We start from the raw sequence: 25,654 nt of genomic DNA, 5'->3' as shown, positions 1-25,654 counted from the left end.
GGAAAATCAAACAAATTGGTGAGCCAGCCAGGACCTGAAGAATCTTACACTGTCTGCGGTGCACTATGTTCCGGACCATATACTAAACCATCCATGTGAATACAGCAGTTCTGTCAGCAGCAGTTAGAGGTATATTTGCATGTGCTCTTTCAGCAACCCTAACCTCTGTCTGATCCTGATTGCTGTGGTGAAAACATAGGTAAGTGTGCAGCATAAATCACAGGATAAAGCACAGAACAACCTCCAAGATCCCAAACAGTCTGGCTTTAAAGCAGCTAATTCCTCAGAGACAGCCCTTTTGGATGTCTCTGAGAAACTATGCTGCTAGATCAGCCAAACTGTCATCTGTCTATATCCTCCTTGACCTTTCAGCAGCATTTCATACGGTCAACCACAAGACTGTCTTGTCCACCCTCAGGATTATTGGGATTTGCGGATCAGCTTGGGAATGGTTCGCTTCCTACCTGGAAGGACGCTCATTCAGGTAATATGGAGGGGAGTGACAGCTGCTCCATGCAGACTCTCCACTGGTGTCCCACAGGGCTCAGTACTTGGTCCTCTTATTTTCTCCCTGTATACTCACTCTCTTGGTGAAGTTATTTCCTCACATGGGTTTTCTTACCACTGCTATGCTGATGATACACAACTTATCTTCTCTTTCCCACCCTCAGACACCACAGCTTCTGATCGAATCTCAGCATGCCTGCATAAATAGCATCATGGATGACTGCTCATCAGTTAAAGCTCAATCCTAGCAAAACTGAACTGCTGTTCATCCCAGGTGATTCATCCCCAGTTCATGACCTTGTTATATCCTTGCACAACGATCTGATCTCCCCTTCAGCCACAGCTCGCAACCTTGGGGTAACCATGGACAATCAACTGTCCTTTTCCTCTCATGCTTCTAATGTGACTCACTCATGTCAGTTTTTTCTCTACAACATTAGAAGGATTTGGCCATTTTTGTACACACAAGCAGCTCAGTTACTTGTTCAGTCTCTTGTCATTTCAAGACTGGATTACTACAACGTAAATAGTACAATTACTACTGCACTGCTGGTCTACCTATGAACGCAATTCGTCCTCAGCTGCAAGGCTTGTTTTCAATCTGTCTTTCTCGCATACCACCACACTGCTGCGATCTCTCCACTGGCTTCCGGTAGCTGCACACATCAAATTAAAAACATTGATGCTGGCCTACAAAGCCAAAAATGGACCAGCTCCCTCTTACCTCAAAGCCCACATCACTCCTTGGACTGCACCACACACCCTCCAATCTACCAGCACTGCTCGACTGGTTCCACCATCTCTGGGTAAGAAGCAAGTATACTGCAAGTTTCTTTTCTGTTCTGGCACCAAGGTGGTGGAATGTACTTCCCCTAGGGGTCCGGATACTGTCACTGGCTATTTTCTTATTCAGGAAACACTTTAACTAGTACTTCTTTCCCTATTTTTTGCATTTATAAAAATAAATAAATAAATAAATAAATAAATAAATAAAAAATTGAAACTTTTTCATTGTAACTTTGAACAATGTTTTAAACTCATGTTATCTTAAGAATGTAACCTAGTGAACCAGCATTAATGTATCCAATGATAGAGATTTAAGCACTCATGTATGTTGCTCTGCCAGTGTTGTAATGGAGTACAAATACTTTGTTACTGTACTTAAGTTGAAATTTCACTTATCTGTACTTTACTTCGCTATTTAAATTTATGTCAACTTTCACTTTTACTCCACTACATTTCCTTGATAAAATGTATACTTTTACTCTGTTATATTTCCAATTCATTACTCGCTCCTACAAAATAAAATCTGAAGAAATGTGTGCGACTGCAATAAGGGAGGTTTGGCTAATCACTGCTCCTAGATTGCATTACGCAGCTCCGCACGCTGTACGGAGAAGCACAGGCGCGCGCAGCATTCACACGCAGTCATAATAGCTATAATAGCTGAAAGCTGCAAAGACGGCAACCAAAAGTAGTGAAATGTCACTATTCTTATTACCAGAGATGTAGCACAAACAAAGTATTAATGCAAACAATCCATTAAATACTAAATAAAAATAATTTATTGATTTGGTCTTTGTCTTGTGAATATTTTTTTTATTAATGGACACACTGTTTGTAGAGAATGCACACACACATGAACTGATTTGATTCAAGACTGGTATCATTACATCATGCAAAAAATTTTGGTGTCCACTTTTGCCATTTAATAATACCATAACTTTTGGCTTACTATGTAGTCATATAATATATAATATAAAACTCTTCTTGTTTTAAATTCTCACTGAGGGCTAAAACCCCTAAAGATGAAACCCTAGAACCACCCCTGCTCTTATACCTACTGAAAATCACTGAAATTTTACTTTTTACTTTTACTTCAAATACTTAAGTACATTAAATATCAGAAAATTACTTTTGATACTTAAGTACAGTAAATATCAGATACTTTAAGACTTTTACTTGAGTAATATTCTAAAAGGTAACTTTCACTTCTACCAAAGTCTTTTTCTAGTACATTACTTGTAGTTTTACTCAAGTATTGTTTTATAGTACTTTATACAACACTGCGCTCTGGATAAGGGCATCTTCCAAATGCTGTAAATGTAAAGCCAACAGCCTCTCAGTAATGGGAAAAGGACAGGAATACCCTTCAGATGGCATCTACATTTTTTTTTATTACACCAATACTTTATATTGTTTTATTTTATAAACTATCAGTTTATAAAAATATAATAAGAAGGTAAATAAAGCTTACATCTGACTCTGAGTCTTTGATCAGGAGAGTGGAGATGTTCATATCCTCTTACAGCACATCTATAACTGCCTGCATCCTCACTGCTGACCGACTGCAGACGGACTTCATTGTTCTTGTTGGTCTTTGTGCTTAAATCTCTGCTGTTTTTGTACCAGATGAATGTTGGATCAGTCAGACTGCAGGTGGTTTTACAGGTCAGAACGACTGATTGTCTTTCTGTCACTTCTGCAGGAGCGATCTGAAGATCAAGATCTTAAACAACGAGAGAAACATTAAATCATGAAAGTCGTCCTGAAGCCAGTAGAGCATCTACTTCTAAAAGTCTGCTTTCAAACTGTTTTTCTATCTAAAGCGATTATTCCGGTGTTATTTTCAGTGTTTATAACCTTCTCATCTTTGGAGATTAGTTACTTTTTACTAGCCCCTTAGTGATTGGATCAGAAAAAACACTTTGTACTTTGACAGAAAAACATTGACATACATTCTGACTCTCTGAATCAAGTACAAACCCCTGAAATATTTTTGAATAAAAACATGTTAGAGATCTTTATTGATATGGTAGTAAACTTTTCATTGTATTAGAAAACAACATTTCAAAACAACTAGCAAACCAACAAGCCCACAAAATTAATAAAATACTTTAGGTATGTTTACGGATATTAAAAAATAATAGAATTCAAAATAAAAAATAAAAAAAAGTGATTGGACACTTAGGATTACTTTGGTTGTCACAGTCAATCTATATTTAACAATATAATCTACTCCTTGTTTTACTAGCCAGCAATGATTGTGTCAAACACCAGTAACACAGATATGACTTAAAAGAGGATCACCAAGCATGCGGACAGGGAGAATAATTAAGCAGAACCATCTTCTTTGGATGAACCATTAACCAAGGTGCAATTTATCAACCTCAGAAATTAGAAAGCAAGGTAAATTTTGCAAAACAAACTTCATAGAAAGACAGCGGCTTCCGAAAAAATTATTTCAGATGACTCCTCTTGGCACTGGGATGGATCTGATGGTGGAGTGTTTGTGTGGAGAAAGCCAGGAAAAGACGACCAAGCAAACAGCAATAAAGGATCTATAAAGCTCAGAGGAGGCTGGGGCTGTTTGTTCTGCAGTGGTAATAATGATCTTGTGTTCATTGATGACTTCATGGACTGCGTGTGCACACCACTACTAAGTGTTCACCTACTTTCTTTCAAATTATTATGCAGATTTACAGAATAATCTATTTTTAGGAAGTGTTTTGTTTGAAAAGTGAGCATGTGGCATTTTTCTTTAAAAATAACTGCCATTTGGTTTTATATCATGGTTTTTAATGAAATAAAAATGATAAGTGTAGAAAATAAAGTTATAAAGCTGTAAGTGTAGCATAAGAGTTCAAATACTTATTGAGTTAATTATATGTAGAAAATATGATTTTATTTACCTGTAACACTGAGTGTAACTCCAGGATAACCCTGGTAGCTTTGTTCCTCTTTATTTGTTATGATTCTGAAGCAGTACATCTGTTCATCTGTTTTCTTCACATCACTCAGTCTGAGGGGGAAGTGATTCTGTACATCTGTTATATACGTCACTCTGCCTGAGTAACCTGGTTCATTATACAGATCAGTCAGCACTTTACCCTGAGCTGGGTTAATAAACCAAAACCTCTGTGTCACTATAAGACGTGGTGGGTGTGTGTAAGTGACGTCCATAATCACTGTAGATCCTTTTAAAGCACAGAGATTAAGTTGGCTGTATTTCACACTCCATTCATTCCCAAGAGCTGAAACATGATACATAAAAGAGGTGATTAGAGATTATTATCCTGAACCCCATCAAACACTCAGTTCACAGGAGGTTGTAGAAATAAAAACTATTCTTCATGACTGGAAGAAAACTGTTTAGGATTTTGGGTGTGTTCAGAGTTTAGAACTCGTAATGTTTAATTAATATTAAAATTGAATCTCCATTATGATCTTCTATTCACACTTTGTCCACTGTCAGTAACACACTTCTTTAGCTACAATATTTCATCATGGAACTCAGATTTATGCTCACCTTAATACTAAGATTTGCACAGACTTTTTAAATTTAAATGTATTGTTTTCAAATTTTTAGAATTCACTGCATGCCTTAGTCGGCAAGTTTGTGGATATTGGTAGAATTTGTGAATTTTCCCACTGGGATGTTCGTTTCGTTTCGTTTCGTTTCGTTTCGTTTCATTTCTTTCTTCGGGGACGTCGTAGCCTAATGGTTAGGGAGTTTGACTCCTAACCCTAAGGTTGTGGGTTCGAGTCTCGGGCCGGCAACAACTGAGGTGCCCTTGAGCAAGGCACCAAACCCCCCCAACTGCTCCCCGAGCGCCGCAGCATAAATGGCTGCCCACTGCTCTGGGTGTGTGTTCATGGTGTGTGTATGTTCACTGCTGTGTGTGTGCACTTTGGATGGGTTAAATGCAGAGAACAAATTCTGAGTATGCCGTACAGTATGTCACGTCACTTCACTTCACTATCTATTTATCTATCTATCTATATCTATTCTGATGGTAGCGTGAACACTATCTGAACTCCACACTCTGGGAGAAGGTGAGCTAGAGACGGCTGGCTTAGTGCTGAAATGGTAAGATTTCAATGGTTTTTCTTTGCCTTTCTGTGTCTCACAGAAATCATGGAGTGAGACCATCAATCTCTCCAGTATGCCAGCTTGCCACTGCTCCTGGGTCAACCGTCGCTGACTTCCAGTTCGACAACTCTGAACTGCACACCTCTGCTCCTCACCTTTTCACCTTTTTCACCCACTAAATGTACAGTTGTGTGCTTCAAAAAAAAGCTTGTAAGGACTCAAGTTTGAATGAGAGAGAAAGAGATAGAACACCTGATCTCAAAGGTGTTCATAAGACTCACCTGTGATCATAAGGAGAAAGATTTGACAAAGCAGAGAAGATGTTTTATGGGACATCATTCTTCTATAAAGATTCTATAATACAAATAAAAACATAAAATAAAATTACACCAAGTAACAAAATCACCATACAAGGTAATAAGTTAAACTGAACTGACAAAACGGTACGTAACAATGTGAGAGGAAGGAGTTTGTGGAAGTATTTGTGGAAGAAGTCCAGTGTCAGCACTTTGTAAAAGTCACAGTCAGGGGTGAAGCTGTAGCTTTTCTGACATTTTCAGGACAGAGGAGTTTATACTACATTGTTTCTCAAAGTTGCATTTCTTTTGTCTTTTGACTTCATGAGAGAGAAGATAGAGAGCCTGCTGAGGGAATGACAGTTTAGAGATGCTAGAAATGTAACCCATAGTGGTAGGAAAGTGTAATGATTGGAAACTGATTATGAAGCGTTCAATTCCACTTAATCACATCAGCATCCACATCAGTGAGTAATTACTGACTTTACTGCTCACAAAATACTGACAGATGGAACTTAAAGTAAAATCATATAGAAGGTATATCATAAAATAGATTTATATGCAGAGCTTAATGGCTTGTAGGGGTGTGTCACTCTGTGTGAAGATAAAATGGTCAGTTAATGTTCATGCAAGTGGTGACACACAGGCGAGCTTCTTGAATGTTCTCCAGGTGGAACTCATGATTCATGCGCAGTAAACAGAGGGACTTTATTTTTATTAAGAATGTCCTGGAGATAGAGAAACCATTTACAGAAGTGTCTAATAAACAAGATTTTCTTATCTACTGTGTGCAACAGTAAATTAGTTCCTCTTCTTAAGAACATTCGAGATGCTCCACAAGTAGCACGCAACCATGCATTTAAAGGGGAAGTTTGGTGATGTGTAAATGAACGTGGTTGTGCAGAAGCAAAGCAGCTTAAAATATGTAGATTTTAGCAGCGTCCACTGTGTGATGCATGTGTGATAGCAGTTTATTTCTTTATTTTTCTGCTTTTTTTTTAATTCTACATTTGTTATGTCATTTACTTTAATCTATCATTCCCTTCATTATTGTTTTTTCACATTGCCTCCAGGTTGCAAGTTGCATTCTGCAAAAGAAAAAAAATCACACGTGGATCTGTGGGCGGAAAACGTATCCAAGGAGGCCAGACTTCAAAAACCCACTAGAAATATTAAACCATCCCGCTAGCTTGGATATTCTCATTTTAACACTACATTTTGGGGCACATGAATTCTGATCTTATATTCTGACAATATTTGGAATCAAGACAAAAAATGTTGGTCTCCAACACAACTGATTTAACTTATCAGAATATGAACAAAGCAAATGTGAATGTGTTCACAGAATCAGACTCAGAATCACAGTACAAAGAAACAATATAATCTCATGATACCTAAAAACATTTTTGTGTTACATGATATGTGTCACAATAAAAATGCCTTTGTACTGTATGTTCTGCCTCCACAGTGCCTACATGACCCTCGTGTTCAACAGCCAAATAGCAAAGAAAGAAAAGTGTGAGTTAAAGAGTGTGTGCTTAAGATGTCTGGATGATGATGTTTTGCATAAACACAATATTCTTTGCTTTAATTTCTGAATTAGTCACTTAAACAAGCTGCATTTTTACCACCAACACCACAATACATCAGAAATAACTGATCACAATATTGATATTCGAGCTCATATGTGGTTAGTAAAAGTTGAAAATATCTTGAACTCTGAACATGTCGGTTTTTAGGAAATGTAGATATTTGACTAATGAGAGAAATTAGCCATTAAATATATAAAGTATTTTCTTACCGTGACTTTTAGACTTTCATGTCCAACAACTGAGCAGAAAATACAGTAGATTGTAAGGAGTCTGTGTGTGGTTAAGAAGTGTTGCTGTTGCTTCTCTTTCTGCTGAAGTAGTAACTTCTGAAATAGAGCAAATACTCAGACAATGAAAGAGAGAAAACAAACTTTTTTCTCTACTCACATAAAGTAAAATGAAAAATAAAATTATATTATTTATAGTATTACCATAGAAGCGGACAAAGAATAGCATTTTAATCCAATGGAAGTCTTTGAACTGTTATTTGACTCAACAGTCATAAAGTCATTTGCATTTTCCTTTTAAAAATAGGAAGCTGCTCTTCAGCTTCATGCCTGAATGATATCCTCTGCTCTACGGTGCTCTGTGACACAGAATTGTCAGCACTTCCTTCTTCTTTATGAGACATCTGTGGGTTTAGTTGTTATGCTGCACTAGAAGGTTTCTAAGGTGTTGTTAGGGTGTTAGCAATACTATTACAGGTGGTTGTTGGTTGTTAGGGTGTTGATACGCAGCTGATAGGATATTCCATGTTGAGACTTCTGGTGTAAGATGGCCCTGTCTGTTGGCACAGACTTGTTCTTCAATTTGTGATTTGTGCTATTGTTAGTGCTTAATATATCCAGGAAGGAGGTACTGGAATGTATGCTCTGGGATTTTTCCAGTTTTTCCATCCAAAAAGGAAATTTCAGTTGTCGAGGTAAGTGTTTGCTTAGGTGATACCTTGCTTATCATTAATTTGTACGTTTTTATTGGGAGATTCTATGGGTGTTGTTCTCAGTGTGGGAATGCCAGGGTCTGGTCTAGTTGACACGAAACAAAGATGTGGATTGATTAAATATTTTGTTTTCTTATAACCCATTGATGCTTTTCTTTTTTGTGGGTGGGGCTTTTTGTAAAGACAAAAACAACAGCTGACTATGAGCTCTGTAATGACGTCAGACTGGTTGGGGTCTTTTCTGAACGCCTCCTTTGCATCCTTCAGTTGTGCCGGATGATCTGTTTGTTCTCTGTTTGTGTGATTTGTGTGTTCAACAGTTATGGAAAAGGAACTTGCACAATTGATTACTGACCTGGAGTGCCTTCTTCAGTTCTTTGTCCTCTCTGACAATCCTGTAGCAAGGTCATGAGAGAGATATACTGGTCATATTCCATCAGCTGACAGTTTTATTACCTTTTTATTACCCTGACAGCTGCTATGCCAGCTGCTATGCCAGCTGTCATTAGTTATATGAAATTATTAAAGGTCAAAGGTCATACCTTCTGGTGTGGTAGATGTATGTCTTGACTCCAAGTAGTTAAAGAGCCCAATTTAACTCCCACCACCACCCTGTCTTTCATATTGTTTTAACACCATCGTGTCTGGTTCCCGTAGACAGGTGATAAGTATTTAAAACAAGGACATGTTTTTTTAAAAAATGGGGTTTTATGACCCCTCAGAGGAAGCAGTGTTGTAAAACAAGGACATATGTTTTTTTAAAATGGTTTTTTTTTTTACCCCCACCATCAGAGGAAGCAGTGTTGTAAAACAAGGACATATGTTTTGTTGTTGTTTTTTAAATGGGGATTTATGACCCCTCAGAGGAAAGTAGTGTTGTTAAACAAGTCCATATGTTTGATTGACTAGATAGAGATAGGTACTTAAAACTCGTGTTTGATCCGGGGGTGTTTTGCGATAGGATTACCCCTCCCCTCAGACCGGATGGTTTTCAAATCAAGATTATGACACCTCTGCTGTGTTAGGAGCATCTCTTAGGAGAGGATTTTTCACCAGAGGTCTACGAGCATCTATCGGCTGTTTGAACAACGACGAGTGTCGATATTAAATGCAGGTCATTTAATATGGCGTTATTCATTTATTTGTGCTACTTTTTCTCTGAATGCTGAATGCTCTGAATGTTGAATGCTCTGAAAGCGAGTCTTATTACTTCTGTGAATCACACACCTATTATCAATTTTGAGCATCATTGTTTGAGCCCCTCTTCCTATTCTTTGCTGTGCACACAGGTATGGCTGAGAGCACAATTATTTTCAGTTAGTTTGCCACCACCAAAATATACTTTACTAGCCTTTTTCTTTAATAAACTGACTTGTCATATTTTATTGGATAATCTGCATCATCTGGAATAGAGGGTTAAGACCTATGAGACTCTGCTGTTCTTATCTTTCTGTTGTCATAATAAAATTACCATTTAATATTTAAATATGTTGTGAACATATTGTAGAACATGTCCCTTCCAGGACACCTTTTCAATCTTAAAGCAAAATCAAATATATTTACTTACGTTTTTCTTAATGTAGAAAACATGTTTCTGGCATCCCAACAATATCTTTTATCTTTATTTTTTCTCTGTTGCATTGAAGGAAGTGCTTTCACACCTTGAAGGCAAACTCAGAGAGAATGAGGTGAAGCTTTGTCCCTTTGTCCCGCAGGCCGTTCGGGCCCTCGACCTGGAAAACACATATCAATCAATCAAATACACAATCATAGTGACATGTGTTACACAGATCCACCTTAAACCAGGTGTAGTTCTGTACAGGTGGGTTAGCGTCACTGCTGCAGGTCAGAGTCCCTGAACTTTCTTCCACTATCTCACCAGAGGGACTGATGGACACTAAAACGTTCTTTGGAGGATCTAAAATGAACAAGATGATAAAAGATATTTCTCCATACATGGATATTTTTTTTTTTACAAAATGTCTTCCAAAATCTTTCATACTTAGTTTATCAAAAAGGTACATATTTTTAATAAAAATAATTTATGTATAGTAAAACTAGTTCTGTGACTAAGTGCTGACTGAAATATGAGTATAATGAGGAGTTAGTACTGTATGTGGCTATGAGCAGAATGCAGGTAGAGGAGTAGTATTAGGCTTGTTTTTCCCAGAAAGGATTATATGTATGACTAAGGGAAAGCAAGTGTGAGAGGGGGTGGCCAGGAAAGTGCTCTACTAAGTTTGTCAACTTTGGGTTCAGCAGGGCATGCATTAACTATTAGGATACAGGGTCTGAACAATTGAGTTTCTTTCAACGTAGTTTAATTATATTGAGAGAATGGTTATTTTTTTTTCTTTAAAGAGGATTAGATTATGGAATTCTGTTGCATTAATATAGCCAAACATTGTTTTATTCTTATTGTTTTTACATTACAGTGGTCTTTCTATACTAGACCTTGCTTTTGCTTGTCTTTCTGCCAATATTTCCGACCACAGTTTCTAAGGCTATCACACACTGGAATTTGTATAGTATGTTAGCTCAGTTTACCCATTTCGCCTCTTTATTCGGAATCCACATACTAGAATGGTTAGGGTGTAATGTCAGCATAAGGAAGTTAGCTCCTTCCATTCTCACAGGGTTGGTATGGTTAAGGTTTCCTGCTTTATTTTTTGACTTGTCTGTGCCTTTGTTTTTTTTTCCTTTCCTACTTCGACCTGGAGGTCGTTTGGGCCTTTTAGCAGGGTAGTAATCTTCTCTGCTTTAGCCAGCGATTGTCATGCAACTTCTCACAAGTTTTGCATGTCTCTTTAAGCTTCTTCCATCTCTTGAGCATTGGCATCCTTGTCTCTTTGAGCCATAGTAGTAGTCTTTGCATTCTTTACACTTCAGACAGACACATGGAATGGTTTCTTCCATCTCTATCAGTATCACTTTAGCGTATTAACCCGACGTCCCCACATCATGTTATTGTCAGGATCCAGTCCTAACCCTTGTCCTAACCCTAACCCTAACTCCTCTTATTGACCTTTCTGCAATTCCATTTGACTCTGGTTGGTATTTTACTGCTTTTGCCAATCTTATTCCACATTTGGTTAAAAAGTCTTCTACTTCTTTCTCTGTTATATTATGAGCATTATCACCTCTTTCGGAATAAGGGGTTCCATGTCTTTTGAAGTACAGCTCTAAGCATCTCACTACAACAGCTTCTGTTGCTGTCGGGGTAGGGTAGATTACTTTCATGCTAGTGTGATTGTCTACTACTGTACCATTAGAAAATAGCCATTTTTCTTTGGTGTTATGGGTCTTAGAGGTTCTGCAAAATTTGTCAATTTCTTTACCATCTTTTTCTGTTTCAATGTGTCCATAACTGTTGCTTCATGCTGTCATTTTTCCCCCTACAATTAGGGCATTTCATTTGAATCTTTTCATACAGCTTTACATAATTTGGCACATTTATTTAGTTTTTCGTTAAGAACATTCCAATCCATTTTGTGGATGGATATAGATTGTTGTTACGTAGATTTTGTAAGTGTCATGCTGTCTTCATGGCTTTTAACTATATTTACTGAGAATAACATGTCTAGTCTCTCTGTTTCCCACAGCTGCGTATGTTTCTGCTTGGTATGATGACTTTGGTAAACCCCTGATGGTTTCACTTCCTTTCCTAGTTCAGCATTTTTTATCCACACTTCTTTGTGTGCTATCTCTGCGCTTGGCTGTTACAAAACCATTTAATTTCCATGTATCTAAATGTTGATTATAAGCATTTACTCAGGACCGTGCACAGGGGGGTGGCCGGGTGGCCAGAGCCACTGCCCCTCTGCCCTCATCGACTGAGGTGCCCCTATTCCCCACCCCCACCGCTCCTCTCAAAGCATTCCGCTGATTCCGCTAATCTGCTCCAGGTTTTCCAGCTCGCTCCGCACGTCGCAAGCGCAGCATCACTCACAGTATGTGTCTGCGGTACTCTCTTGAAACTAGGACTGAACATGACACGAAAGTTCACAAGTTCACAAAATCTGTCGCATTAACAGGTAGGGCCGAATGCTGCCGACTTAATGCTGCCCATACTCTCTGTGAGTTTTACGGATTTCAAGAGGAGGAGGAACAGCTGCGAACTGAGCTTAGAGTTTTCTACTCATCATTCACATGCTTACAAAAGAGTGCACATGCAATTTTTGAAACATTTAACGATTTTGATGCTCATGTTGTGTTTCCAACACTTTTTAAGCTGCTGAAAATCTTTGCAACACTACAGGTCTCAACAGCCAGCTGGTGAAAACTAAACTTTGTAATGCATGTGGACAAGAAAGACTCTCTGATCTACTGCTTCTGGCCATTGAAAAAGCCATCCCAATCATAAAAGATGAGGTTATTAAGATCTTTCAGGACATGGTACCAAATAGAAAGATTTTGCTGTAAAAGGGAAAGGTAAATATACAAATGTAAAACAGCAGATAGTTTCTGTTATTATCACCATTGTGTAATTGTGAATCATAAAAAATTTGGTTATCAAGATATTTCAGGACATGGTACAAAATAAAAAAGTGTTGTAAATGGAACTAATTTGTGTTAACGAGCAACCACCCACTTAGTGCCCATTTTTTTGGTTTAGGCCACCTCCCCTCAAAATGTCTGTGCATGGCCCTGCATCTACTACATATTCAAAAGGTTAAAGCTTGCAGCAGAGCTGCTACTCCTGCTGTCTGCATGCTTCTTGTTTTGTGTTCTGTCACCTTTCTGAATACAGTTTTGCCTTTATCTTTTCAAATGATTGCACTTTTGACCTTGCCTTCCATCAGTAAAAATAACTTGGGTTCCCTTTCGAGGGAACTCGACGCTGCGTCAGTGCTGACGCTATGGGAATGCTTGTGACAAGTAATTGAGTAATGAGAAATTACTCACCAGTAAGTCCATATAAGGGCATCTCCAGCTTTCTTTGTCTTCAGGAAGCGCTCTATGTATGTGTGTCATTTGTTTGTCTGTGTGTCAAGTGCAGGGTAAGAAAAAAAAATAGGGAAAGACTAGGCAATATGTTGCAGTCAAAGCACTTTAAGAGATGCATGCATCTGTGCCCCCGCTTTATCACGGGGGGCGACACGCATTCTCTTTGTGTTGTGTGTTTGGGAGAGGAGCATGCCCGGTCAGCTCTCGAGGGAGCCAGCTGCGTGCATTGTGAGGGATTTCCTCTCCGCACGCTCCGATCCCGCCTGGCTGTATTTTCAGCTGCGGCTGCACCTCGTGGTTCGGGTCCTGCGTCTACTGAGGCAGCGCGGCGGCTTCAATCATGGGGTTCCCAGGTTGAGTTAGCGGAGGCGGAGCAAGAAACGGGTGTTTCCCTTTCTCTTGCCCTCTCCCCTAACTCCAATCGCTCAGTTTCGCGTTCGGGAGTTCGTGCTGCGATTTCTCCCAACCCGGAAGAGAGCATGCTGCTTTCCGTGTCCGGCTCCGAGGAGCTCGATGTCGAAAGGGAGGGGCTTTCTACCTCGGAATGGCCAACGCAATCAGTGACGTTCGAGGAGCTCCTCGAGGTATTAACTCGGGCTGTCAAGAAGTTAAATTTAGATTGGCCAGAAGAGGTAGTTGGTGTCATCCGTTCTAAGCTGGGCGACCGCTTTCTGACTTCAGGCCATCAGCCACCTGCACGTAGGCATCTAGCTTTTCTTCCAGACCTCCATACTGAGGTATCGAGGTCTTGGAAAAATCCCTATTCGGCGTGCGTATTTTCTCCGGCCATGTCGGATTATTCAGCCATTATGGGGCTTGAAGACCATGGGGATGGAGCGATGCCTAGGGTTGAAGAGACGCTGGCCAGTTATCTCTCCCCTGTATCGCCCGCATGGAGGTAACCTGCCCTTCCATCCAAGCCATGTAGGATCACTTCGGCCCTTGTGGGTAAGGCCTATGAGGCAGCGGGTCAAGCGGGTGCGGCACTGCACACCATGGCAGTCTTGCAGGCCTACCAGGCTGACCTGCTGGAAGAGCTGGATGGCGGTGAAGGGCTGGGAACTCAGGCGGTGTCCGAGCTCCGCCGCGACACTGATCTCGCGCTCCGTGCCAGACGGCTCGCAGACAGCTCGCTCTATAGGTCGTTCTATGGCTGCGCTGGTTGCCATGGAGAGGCACTTGTGGCTCAATTTGACGGGCATAAAAGAGAAGGATAAGTCCTTTCTCCTGGATGCCCCGGTTTCACCTCAGGGTTTGTCTGGCGACGTGGTTAGTACTGTCATCGACAGGCACCAGGAAGTGAAACGCCAGTCAGCGGCATTCAGGGAGTTTCTCCCTCGCCGCGGGGAGCAGCCTGGGCCATCATCTAGCCACCCCCCCTCCTTCTAGCTCACTCAGGGCAGTGAAAAGAACTAGTGTCTAAGTGTCTAAGACTAGGGAGGCCGGTTCGCATGCCCAGGCCCGGACACATCCGGTGAGAGGGGACCTTAGGTCTGTCATCTCAGCCAAGCAGGCCACGAAGGAGTCCTGACGCCCGAGGGCAGGGGCTCCCGGGAGCGCCCTATTCAGAGACGCTCCCCCTACTGCCTGCCTCACCGCCTTGTTTCGGGGGGCAGTGGGGCCTGTGTAGGCTCCCCTTTCTTGTGCGGATCTTCCCGGGTTAGCGCCTGCCGGTGCGCTGTTTCAGGGCACCTGGGAGGTCTGCACGAGCTTGATGCCACTGTCACACAGCCTGGCAGCGTGGAAACTTCTGCCAGGGGTGTCTCAGTGGGTCCTGGAGAATGTAGAAAGGGGGTACAGGATCCAGTTTTCCTCCCGTCCTCCGTGTTTTCAGGGTGTGTTGCCCACAATTGCGGGTGGGCACCAGGCGGTGTTCCTCCGAGAGGAACTCCTCCCGGATCTGGAGAAAGGGGCCATAGAGCGTGTTCACCTCCCAGAGTGGGACTCCAGATTTTACAGCCGATATTTTGTTGTTCCCAAGAAGGGCGGGGGGCTGCGTCCGATTTTGGACCTATGTGCTCTGAACTGTACTCTGAAGACTTACAAGTTCAAGATGCCCACGCTCAAGATGATCATGTCCCAGATCAGATCTGAGGACTGGTTTGTCACGATCGACCTCAAGGATGCTTATTTTCACATAAGCATCCTGCCAGACCACAGGAAGTTCCCCAGGTTCGCTTTCGGGGGCGAAACTTACCAGTATCGTGTCCTACCTTTTGGCTTAGCCCTTTCACCACGCACGTTTACGAAGTGCATGGACGCTGCCCTGGAACCGTTGCATCTCCAGGGCATCCGTGTACTGAACTACCTAGACGACTGGCTAATTCTGGCCCAGTCATCGAGATGCTGTTCTTGCCCACATGAGGTCCTTAGGCCTCAGGCTGAACCCAGGAAAGTGTGTGCTTTCTCCTTCTCAGAGAACCACCTTTCTGGGGGTGGTTTGGGACTCCACCACAATGCGGGCACATCTGTCTCCCACTCGGGTGGCCTCCATCTTGCCGGCGGTGAAAGCTATTCGGCTAGGCCGCGGCCTCTCTGTCGCCGAGGCACAGAGGGTGTTCGGCCTCATGTCAGCAGCAGCCAACGTTATCCCTTTGGGTCTGCTTCACATGAGGCCATTCCAGCTCTGCCTCAAGGGGGTGGGCTTTCATCCTCGCAGGCATCCCCTCAGGGTTATACGGGTTACACGCCATGGCCTTTGTACCCTGTGGAAAAGACCCCGGTTCTTGGCCTTGGCTCCCATTCTAGGGGCGTGTCCCCATCGCAGGACTCTTTTGATGGACACCTCGCTCTCGAGCTGGGGCGCGGCCTTAGACGGCCACCCTGCCCAGGGTCTATGGGAGGGCCCCTGTCTCTCATGGCACATAAATTGCCTGGAGATGAGGGCTGTATTTCTAGCGTTGAAACACTTTCTCCCACACCTCAAGGGCTGCCATGTCCTAGTGCAGATGGACAGCGCCGTGGTTGTGTCCTATATCAATCATCAGGGTGGTCTGCGTTCATGCCCCCTGTTCAGGTTGGCGTGGCAGATTCTGCTCTGGGCAGAGACCAGGTTTCTTTCGCTAAGAGCGGTTTTTATCCCAGGGCGTGTAAATCGGGAGGCAGACTTCCTGTCAAGGCAGGTGCTGAGGCCCGGAGAGTGGCGTCTTCACCCCCACGTGGTGGAGCCAATCTGGCAGATTTTCAGCCGGCGGAAGTGGATTTGTTCTCTTCCGAGGAGTCGACCCACTGTCTGCTGTGGTTCTCCCTCTCTCACCTGGCCCCGTTGGGCCTGGATGCCCTGGTATGGACGTAGCCGAGGCTCCGTCTGTACGCCTTTTCCCCGGTAGCTCTGCTCCCGCAAGTCCTAGCCAGAGTGCGCCATGACCGGGTCAACCTTCTCCTAGTTGCCCCCCGTTGGCCCTCTCGAGTTTGGTTCTCGGACCTAGTCTCCCTCCTGAACGGCACTCCATGGGAGTTTCCCGTCAGGAGGGATCTCCTCACTCAGGCGCAGGGGACAATTCTTCACCCCCGCCCCTAGATGTGGAAGCTTTGGGTCTGGCCCCTGAGGGGGACCAGCTCCTAGATGCAGGCCTCTCAACTGAGGTGACAGAGACTCTGCTGAATACTAGGGCTCCCTCCACTAGGAAACTGTATGCTCTGAAGTGGAGGCTTTTTCACCTCTGGTGTGATGAGCACTCTCAGGATCCAGTTCACTGCCTGGTTGGTACAGTGCTGGAGTTCCCGCAGTCTTGCTTTTGGGCCTGGCCCCATCTACTCTAAAGATGTACGTCCCCGCAGTTGCCGCGAACCACGAACCTGTCCTTGGGGCCTCCTTAGGTAGGAACCCTTTGGTCTCTCGCTTTCTGCGTGGTGTCAGGTGGCTGAGGCCTTCCTCTAGACCATGCATTCCTTCCTGGGATCTCTTTGGTCCTGGAGGGGCTGCTGGAAGCCCCTTTGAGCCCTTGGAGTCAGCCTCTGAGAAGTTTCTGATCCTGAAGTTGGCTCTGTTTCTTGCCATGGCCTCTCTCAGGAGAGTTGGGGATTTGCAGGCTTTGTCGATTGCCCCCGCCTGCCTAGAATTGGCCCCCGGCATGTCCAAGGCTATCCTGCACCCCAGGCCAGGATATGTCCCGAAGGTGCCCAGGATGGCGGGATGTCCAATCATCCTGCAGGCCTACTGTCCCCCACCCCATGAGTCGGTGGAACAGGAGAGGCTGCACTTGCTTTGCCCGGTAAGGGCCCTGAGGACTTACGTCCACCGCTCTAGCTCGTGGTGTAACTCCTCCGCCCTTTTTGTCTGTTTTGGGGGCCGGAATAGGGGTAATCTGGTTTTCAAACAGGGCCTTGTGCACTGGTTGGTGGAGGCCATTACTTAGGCCTTTGAGGTGCGCGGTCATGCCTCACCTCTTGGCATCAGGGCCCACTCCACCTGGGGTATCGCCTCATCCAGTGCCTTGGCCAGGGGTGTCCCCATTGAAGATATTTGTGCTGCGGCAGGATTCTATGACCTGGACTTGGGCCCCACTCCAGGGTCCCAGGTACTGCGGGGCCTATGATGTGCTGTTCCCAGTCTGCTCATGCTCTCTCATGGCCTCTGGCGCAGTCATCGACCGGTGCATGGTGGCATGGGTATTGGCATTCCCATAGTGTCAGCACTGATGCAGCATTGAGTTCCCTCGAAAGGGAACTACACCAGGTTACGGGGTTGGAGCAGCGTGACGTAGATGCCCTTATATGGACTTACTGGCGAGTAATTACTCCCGTGTCCTTTCCGAGCCATTAAATGGCATGTGTGCACACAGAGCTTCAGACACAACTTCCTCAAAGAAGCATTCCCACAGCGCCAGCACTGACGCAGCATCTCGTTCCCTTCTCAGGGAACCGGGTTACATACGTAACCTGGTGTAGTTTTCCTGTCTACATGGGTTTCTTTTTTTCTTTTTCTTTTACCCCTTCTTCACTCTGTGTTTTAGTTGTATGTCATGTAGAATCACTCTCAATTCTCCCCAGGTAAACTGGTGCACTTTTTATTTGTTTTTGATGAGATTCTTTTTCTCATTTTTTAAAGTAGTTATTCCTCCTGGTTCTACTGCGTCCGCTTCAATTGTTATTTGCTTTGTCTTAGCAAATGTCTTGCGTGAAATCAAGAGATTAGCTATAGTCCTTAAAATGTCTGTAGCACTGTTAGACTCATGTTTCAGCTGTTTTCCTTCTTTTGCATAAGAGTAAAAGCTGACTGGTATTTTTCCTCCTTCATTATAGAGTACTGTTTCAATCTCAGTGTCTGTGTTGTTTACATACACTACTACTGTTGATCTGTTTCTTCATCTCTTCGGACTAGTTCTGTGGAGTCTAAGGCCATTTGTAACAAGGTTTCTTTTAGTTTCTCATCTTTTTCATCCCATTTTAGTGATCTTGAAGAAGTCTTTCTTTACAGTGTTTTTGCCTTTCGACTGTATCCTGGAATTAACTGTCTTACATAGTTGCTAAAAAGTTGCTAAACATAAAGAAATGAGACATGAATTGAACTATTTTTAACAGTGAACCTGTCAATGTTCAGGAAATGCAGATATTAGATTAATGAGAGAAATTAGCCATTAAAAATATGAAGTTTTTTCTTACCGTAACTCTTAGACTTTTGTGCCCAACAACTGAGCAGAAAATAAAGTGTGAAGAGGAGTGTGTGTGGTTAACAAGTGTTGCTGTTGTCTTGTCTTCTCTTTCTGCTGAAGACACTTCCTATAAAATGAAGAAAATATGAGAGAAAATATTTTGTTCATCTGTTTAAATAAAATTTTATCTAATTAAAAAAAGTGCTGAAAATATTATTGAATATTTTAATATAAATATTCAGCTTCATGACTGAATGATATCCTCTACTATTAAGTGCTCTTTGTAACAGAATTGTCACCATTTCCTTCTTCTTTATGCTACAACTGTGGGTTTACATTGTCAGTTACATTCAGAGCACGTCTATTAAAAAGCTGCTTTTATTTAAAAACCGAGAAAGGAAAGCGCTTAGCTTGTTACTCTAACATGCCCAGCACATCCTGTGTGTTATCATGCTAGCGGGTTCAAGTCATGCATCTTTGCTGACATCGACTTCATTAACTGGTGATGTTTTTGTATTGTGTACTTGTGTATTTAATACCACAGCTGAATTACTGCTGAAAAAAATGGATCACAACACAATAGTTCTCTAAAAGCCTATAAAAACTAGAACAATTCTCAGATGTTATTAAAGAGAGCAGGGTGTGTTAGCATGAGAATAAACACAGTTCATGTTCTGTGTACAGAGTCATCTTAACACCTCAGTCTACTGTATATGTATGAGTATATAGGGGGCGTTCTGGCAGTGTGTTTTCTGTCACGTCTTGTAATACTGACCTGGTTGTAATTGGTTTAATTATTATGCGTATTTATTTCTGTCAGAGAACAGGGGTGTCTTCACAGATAAAAAGACCCAAATGCAGAGATTTTATTAACAAAACACGAAAAAAATAAATACAGGAAAAAGGAACTGAAACACAGAAGCAGACAAAAAATGATGACCCCACGAAGCTAACCGCAATGCGGAGGAAATTAATACACAGAATAATAAAACCAATTACAACCAGGGGGCATGGTGGCTTAGTGTTTAGCACGTTCGCCTCACACCTCCAGGGTTGGGGGTTCGATTCCTGCCTCCACCTTGTGTGTGTGGAGTTTGCATGTTCTCCCCGTGCCTCGGGGGTTTCCTCCGGGTACTCCGGTTTCCTCCCCTGGTCCAAAGACATGCATGGTAGGTTGATTGGCATCTCTGGAAAATTGTCTGTAGTGTGTGAGTGTGTGTGGGTGAATGAGTGTGTGTGCCCTGCGATGGGTTGGCACTCTGTCCAGGGTGTATCCTGCCTTGATGCTCGATAATGCCTGAGATAGGCACAGGCTCCCCGTGACCCGAGAAGTTCGGATAAGCGGTAGAAAATGAGTGAATGAATCACAACCAGGTCAGTATTTCAAGACACACTGCCAGAACACCCCCTAATGTTCCTGCAGAGAATGTCCAAGTAGAAATCCTGACAGAAAGTGTGAATAATCAAATTTCTAGACTGTGATGTTGCAGCAGAAGTTTGTCCTTTATTCATAATAACAGTCAATGTGGTTACAGAATTCACACACAGAGTAAATATATTTAAATACTGACACGAGTTCTTCAAATCCAAAATTGTTTATTTGCAATGAGACAAAATAAAACAATGTATTTTTGTACATTGTTTTAAATGCTTTTGAAAATAAAAATGTCTTTAGCCTGGACTTAAAAATATTAAGTGACGTGATGTGACATACGGCTAAGTACGGTGACCCATACTCAGAATTCGTTCTCTGCATTTAACCCATCCAACACACACACACACACACAGCAGTGAACACACACACACCGTGAACACACACCTGGAGCAGTGGGAAGCCATTTACAGTATGCTGTGTCGCCCGGGGAGCAGTGGGGGGGTGGGGGCTTTGGGCTTTTTCAAGGGCACCTCAGTCGTGGTATTGCCGGCCCAAGACTCGAACCTACAACCTTAGGGTTAGGAGTCAAACTCTCTAACCATTAGGCCTGCTTGTTCTGAGCAGGTGTTTTCAGTGAACCGGGGGCCCCTGGCACCATCTCAGGTTTTAGGACATTTTATAAAATAATGAATTTATCATAAATTCTGTGTAATTAAATCTCAGAAAACTAGGCCACTAACCAACAGCACTATATTGTAGAATTTAATGTTTAATTCATATATTAAGTTTTGTAATGTTTTGTCATAAATTTCCTTTTTTCCTACTGGGCGCAAGTAGGGATGCACTGTATACAAGGGGGGCCGAAAAAGTTTGAAAACCACTGGTCTAGGCCTAGGCATATTTTTGTTATCACACGATGACTGACATTTTGTCACATTAAACATCTCTCTCCAAATAGGCTTAATAATTTTATTAGCACTAAATAAATTAAAGTGTAACATCAGTTCTGTGTAGCATCAGTTCTGTGTAGCATCTGTTCCGTGTAGCATCTGTTCCGTGTAGCATCAGTTCTGTGTCTAATCTGTTCTCTGTAGCATCAGTTCCGTGTAGCATCTGTTCTCTGTAGCATCTGTTCTGCCACACGGGCCAGTCGTGAAAACTTACTTTTCTTAACACTACTCATACTTACTTTTCACACTGTTTTCACTCAGAATTGCGTATCACTTACATCACACAGGTGTGTGCAGTGTTGTATAAAGTACTAGAAAGCAATACTTGAAAGACTTTGGTAGAAGTGAAAGTCACCTTTTAGAATATTACTCAAGTAAAAGTCTTAAAGTATCTGATATTTACTGTACTTAAGTATCAAAAGTAATTTTCTGAAATTTAATGTACTTAAGTATTTGAAGTAAAAGTAAAAAGTAAAATTTCAGTGATTTTCCGTAGGCATAAGAGACACTTCATCCAGTAGGAAGAATCTTTCATTCCATTGTACAGAAACATTTCTTGCAAATATGGCCACGGGTGTATAACGTTATCTTCTTCACCCTTTTCACCACTATCGTCGGGGTGGTCGTCTACGACAGGGGTGACAAACCAGCAGCTCCCGAGCCGCATGCAGCTCTTTGCCCGGTTTTTTTGAGTAAACAATTTGTGTCAAGTTTGCTCTCAAAATGGCAGGGGAAAAAAGGCGATGATCATGTGTGCCCATGTGTATGAAGTGGCTCTTTGTGGAAACACAGTAAAAAATGTGGCTCTTGGTCTCTGACTGGTTGGCCACCCCTGGTCTACGATAATGGGAGGTCCTCCAGTAGGTGCTTCCATGGCGGTTTCAGTTGTGCTTCCGCCTACTCTTGGCAACATTACGCTGAAATAGAGCGTGCGGACATGCGTAATGCAATCTAGGAGCAGTGATTCGTCAAACCTCCCTTATTGCAGTCGCACACATTTCTTCTGATTTTATTTCGTAGTGATGAGTAACGAAGATGCTTAGTTGGAAATATAGCGGAGTAAAAGTATATATTTTATCTAGAAATCTAGCAAAGTAAAGTACAAATTTCGTGAAATTTCTACTTAAGTACAGTAACGAAGTATTTGTACTTCATTACATTACAACACTGGGTGTGTGTGTGTTGTGTGGAGAAGATTTTTCAGTACATACACACTGAAAGTAAAAACACTGCAGTTATACATAACATAAGAACTAGAAATAACCACAAATGAAGGTAATTAAATTCAGTACTGAATATTTAAGCTGCTGTATTGACAATAAACTATTATACTAAATAAAATACTTCAATACTCTATTATATTAGAATACTGAGTATTATACTACTGTAGTATTATGCTAGTGTATAATATACTGTAATCATAATTGTCATGCTTAATATGATTCTGTAATCAGTGTTGTAATGTAATGGAGTACAAATACTTTGTTACTGTACTTAAGTAGAAATGTCACGTATCTATACTTTACTTTACTATTTAAATTTATGTCAACTTTCACTTTTACTCCACTACATTTCCTAGATAAAATGTATACTTTTACTCCGCTATATTTCCACTAAGCATCTTTGTTATTTGTTACTACAAAATAAAATCAGAAGAAATGTGTGTGACTGTAATAAGGGAGGTTTAGGGTGAATCACTGCTACTACATTGCATTACGCTCCGCATGCTCTACGGAGAAGCACAGGTACGCGCAGCGTGCATGCGCAGTCAGAGCTGGAGGCGTTTATCTATAATGTTAATCAAAAGCAGTGAAACGTCACTATTCTTATTACCAGAGTTGTAGCTCAAACAAAATATTAATGCAAACAATCCATTCAATACTAAATTAAAATAACATTTATTGATTTGGTCTTTGTCTTGTGAATATTAGTTTATTAATGACTGCATTCATTGACACACTGTTTATAGAGAATGCACACATACATGAACTGATCTGATTCAAGACTGACATCATTACATCATGCAAAAAATTTTGGTGTCCACTTTTGCCATTTAATAATACCATAAGTTTTGGCTTACTATGTAGTCATATAATATATAATATAAAACTCTTCTTGTTTTAAATTCTCACTGAGGGATAAAACCCCTAAAGATGAAATCCTAGAACCACCGCTGCTCTTATACCTACTGAAAATCACTGAAATTTTACTTTTTACTTTTACTTCAAATACTTAAGTACATTAAATATCAGAAAATTACTTTTGATACTTAAGTACAGTAAATATCAGATACTTTAAGACTTTTACTTGAGTAATATTCTAAAAGGTGACTTTCACTTCTACCAAAGTCTTTTTCTAGTACGATACTTGTACTTTTACTCAAGTATTGCTTTCTAATACTTTATACAACACTGACTGTAATACGGAATATAATGATATAATACAGGATACAATACTGTAATATTAAATATAATAAGTGTAAAGATGAATTTTTTAACACTTTATATTGCTACATTGCAAAATAACATAACAGAAAAAAGTCCATACTTTCTGACAACAGATTTTTATTTACTAATGAAAGGATGTGTTATAAAATAAAAGTTTAGAGAGATTACATGTGTAAAACTGTTCTTTCCACGTGACTGAGAGAAATGATCTCAACAGCTCCTCCTTCAGGACAAATGAGTCACAGCAGGAGAACCACTATGACTGTACAGGACTATTAACACTGTTATACAGTACACCACATGATGAAGTAAAAGAACAATATTTATTTACATATTTTATTATAAACACTTCAAATGAATGGCCTCATTTAAACAGACTATGTAAAATAACTTATATACTAACTTAATTCTGATCTTTAAACTTTATATTCTGTTTCTATACTTATGTGAAGCTGCTTTGAGACAATGTGAATTATTTAAGCGCTACACAAATAAATTGAATTGAATTAATGCACCAGTGTAAACATGATAAACACTATACACATACTGAATATTACACTGAATATTGTAAATCAGATTCAAAACGAGCAGAAAACACAAAATAGTCCAAAATTAACAGAACAGCAAAACTAGCAAGTAAACTTAATTCTAAAATCTAAAAGATATGTAAAAAAAAATGTATATGTATATATATTAAAAATGTAAAGTCTTTTTTGAAAGGAAAAAAAAAAGAAATTTTTATATAGAGGTTATATATTTTTATATACCCATTTTCTTGTCTTTGGATTCTGAGCTCGGATGCAGAGTTTATACCGAGTCATCTTTATATAACCAAACTGACCAGATATTCTGTTAAATATTTACACATATCCAATATTCTCTACTTAAACTTATTATGGTTTGATATTTGAGTGGTTTTTAATCCAACAAGTGTCCAGAAGACTTCAGACGTCTTTAAACCTAGGTTTAAACCTAACACTAGCGTACTGAACCTCCACCTCCTCAGAAGCTGAAGCTTTCACTGCAGAACTCTCAGCAGTCCTGGGATCAACTGCCCTCTGATGTACAACATTCGCATACAGAACGTCATCCTGATTGGCTGAGGCTGAATCAGATACGGTGTTGTCTGGGTTTGTCACTGCTATGTTTTCATAAAGATTCTCCTGAGGTGGGGAACATGACATCCAGAGGTGGGTAGAGTAGCTAAACATTTTACTCCAGTACAAGTTAAAACTACTTACAAAAAACATTTCCTCAAGTAACAGTAAAAGTAGAAATGTTCACAGTTAATTGAGTAAGAGTAATAAAGTAATCAGAGAGAAGACTATTCAAGTAAATGTAAGACAGTAAATGTATATATTGTGTCTGCTATATCTGCTTCTAGCTGCTACACTGTAAAAGAGAACAGGAAGTGGCTTGTGTCATGGATGTTATAGGAAATTAATATCCATTGTGGTTGTAACAGTAACTCACAAACCTGCTGTTGATTATTTCTCTACAACAGAAACAAAGTGATTAAACGGTCTTTAAAGGATATTTATGTACAAGTATTTATTTACCTGATTTAAACTTTGGCCAGTTGGTAAACCAGTTCTTTTCTTTTTCCTGTTGAAAAAAAAAGTACACGGTTGAACGGAATATAACAATTCCATTAGTCCTGTCACAGTAAGCACGAAACTTATACCGTTTTTTCCACTAAAAAGACCCGGGTGCTGGTTAAGAGCTAATGCTGGTGCTGTTCCACTGTTCCAAGTTGGTTCCACTGGCGAACCTTCTAAGAACCGCTTTACCTTTCCATCGGTTAGAGAGCGTAACAGAGCCGAGTCTGACTTCACTCTATACGTGCCATGTTTCCCAGCAACGTTAGCGCAGCAGAGGCAAACACAACATGGCGGATGTTGCATTACTGTTAATGCTCATGGTTTTGTGTGCCTAAATTGACATCCAAACACGGAGAATCTAATGTGTACGTGCAGCTCCATGTAATCTGTATTAACGGAGGTTGTAAGCGAGAAAGTACGTGACATTATTTTATCATTAACACAGAAAAAAAGTTAGCCTTAGCATGTAGCTACCTACTATCATGTGTGCTGATAATTGATTATATTGCGGTGAAGTAAAAGTGTATTAAAC

At 41.1% G+C, this 25,654-nt stretch overlaps 1 protein-coding gene across 1 annotated transcript in view; it reads right to left on the bottom strand.

The window, feature by feature from the left end:
- The window catches only part of LOC113643839 (hemicentin-1-like), a 276,071-nt gene that overhangs the window by 6,448 nt on the left and 243,969 nt on the right, over nucleotides 1-25,654 (bottom strand). Inside the window, 11 exon segments of the mRNA XM_047803071.1 lie at nucleotides 2,765-3,016; nucleotides 4,200-4,541; nucleotides 5,662-5,734; nucleotides 7,478-7,594; nucleotides 7,700-7,759; nucleotides 9,870-9,941; nucleotides 14,172-14,340; nucleotides 14,642-14,822; nucleotides 15,004-15,055; nucleotides 24,472-24,684; nucleotides 25,081-25,126. Of these exon segments, the coding sequence (XP_047659027.1) occupies nucleotides 2,765-3,016; nucleotides 4,200-4,541; nucleotides 5,662-5,734; nucleotides 7,478-7,594; nucleotides 7,700-7,759; nucleotides 9,870-9,941; nucleotides 14,172-14,340; nucleotides 14,642-14,822; nucleotides 15,004-15,055; nucleotides 24,472-24,684; nucleotides 25,081-25,126 (1,577 nt within the window).

The sequence above is a fragment of the Tachysurus fulvidraco genome, chromosome 18 (genome assembly GCF_022655615.1).
Source record: "Tachysurus fulvidraco isolate hzauxx_2018 chromosome 18, HZAU_PFXX_2.0, whole genome shotgun sequence".
Lineage (NCBI taxonomy): Eukaryota > Metazoa > Chordata > Actinopteri > Siluriformes > Bagridae > Tachysurus > Tachysurus fulvidraco.
This window is presented reverse-complemented; position numbering and strand designations above follow the sequence as displayed.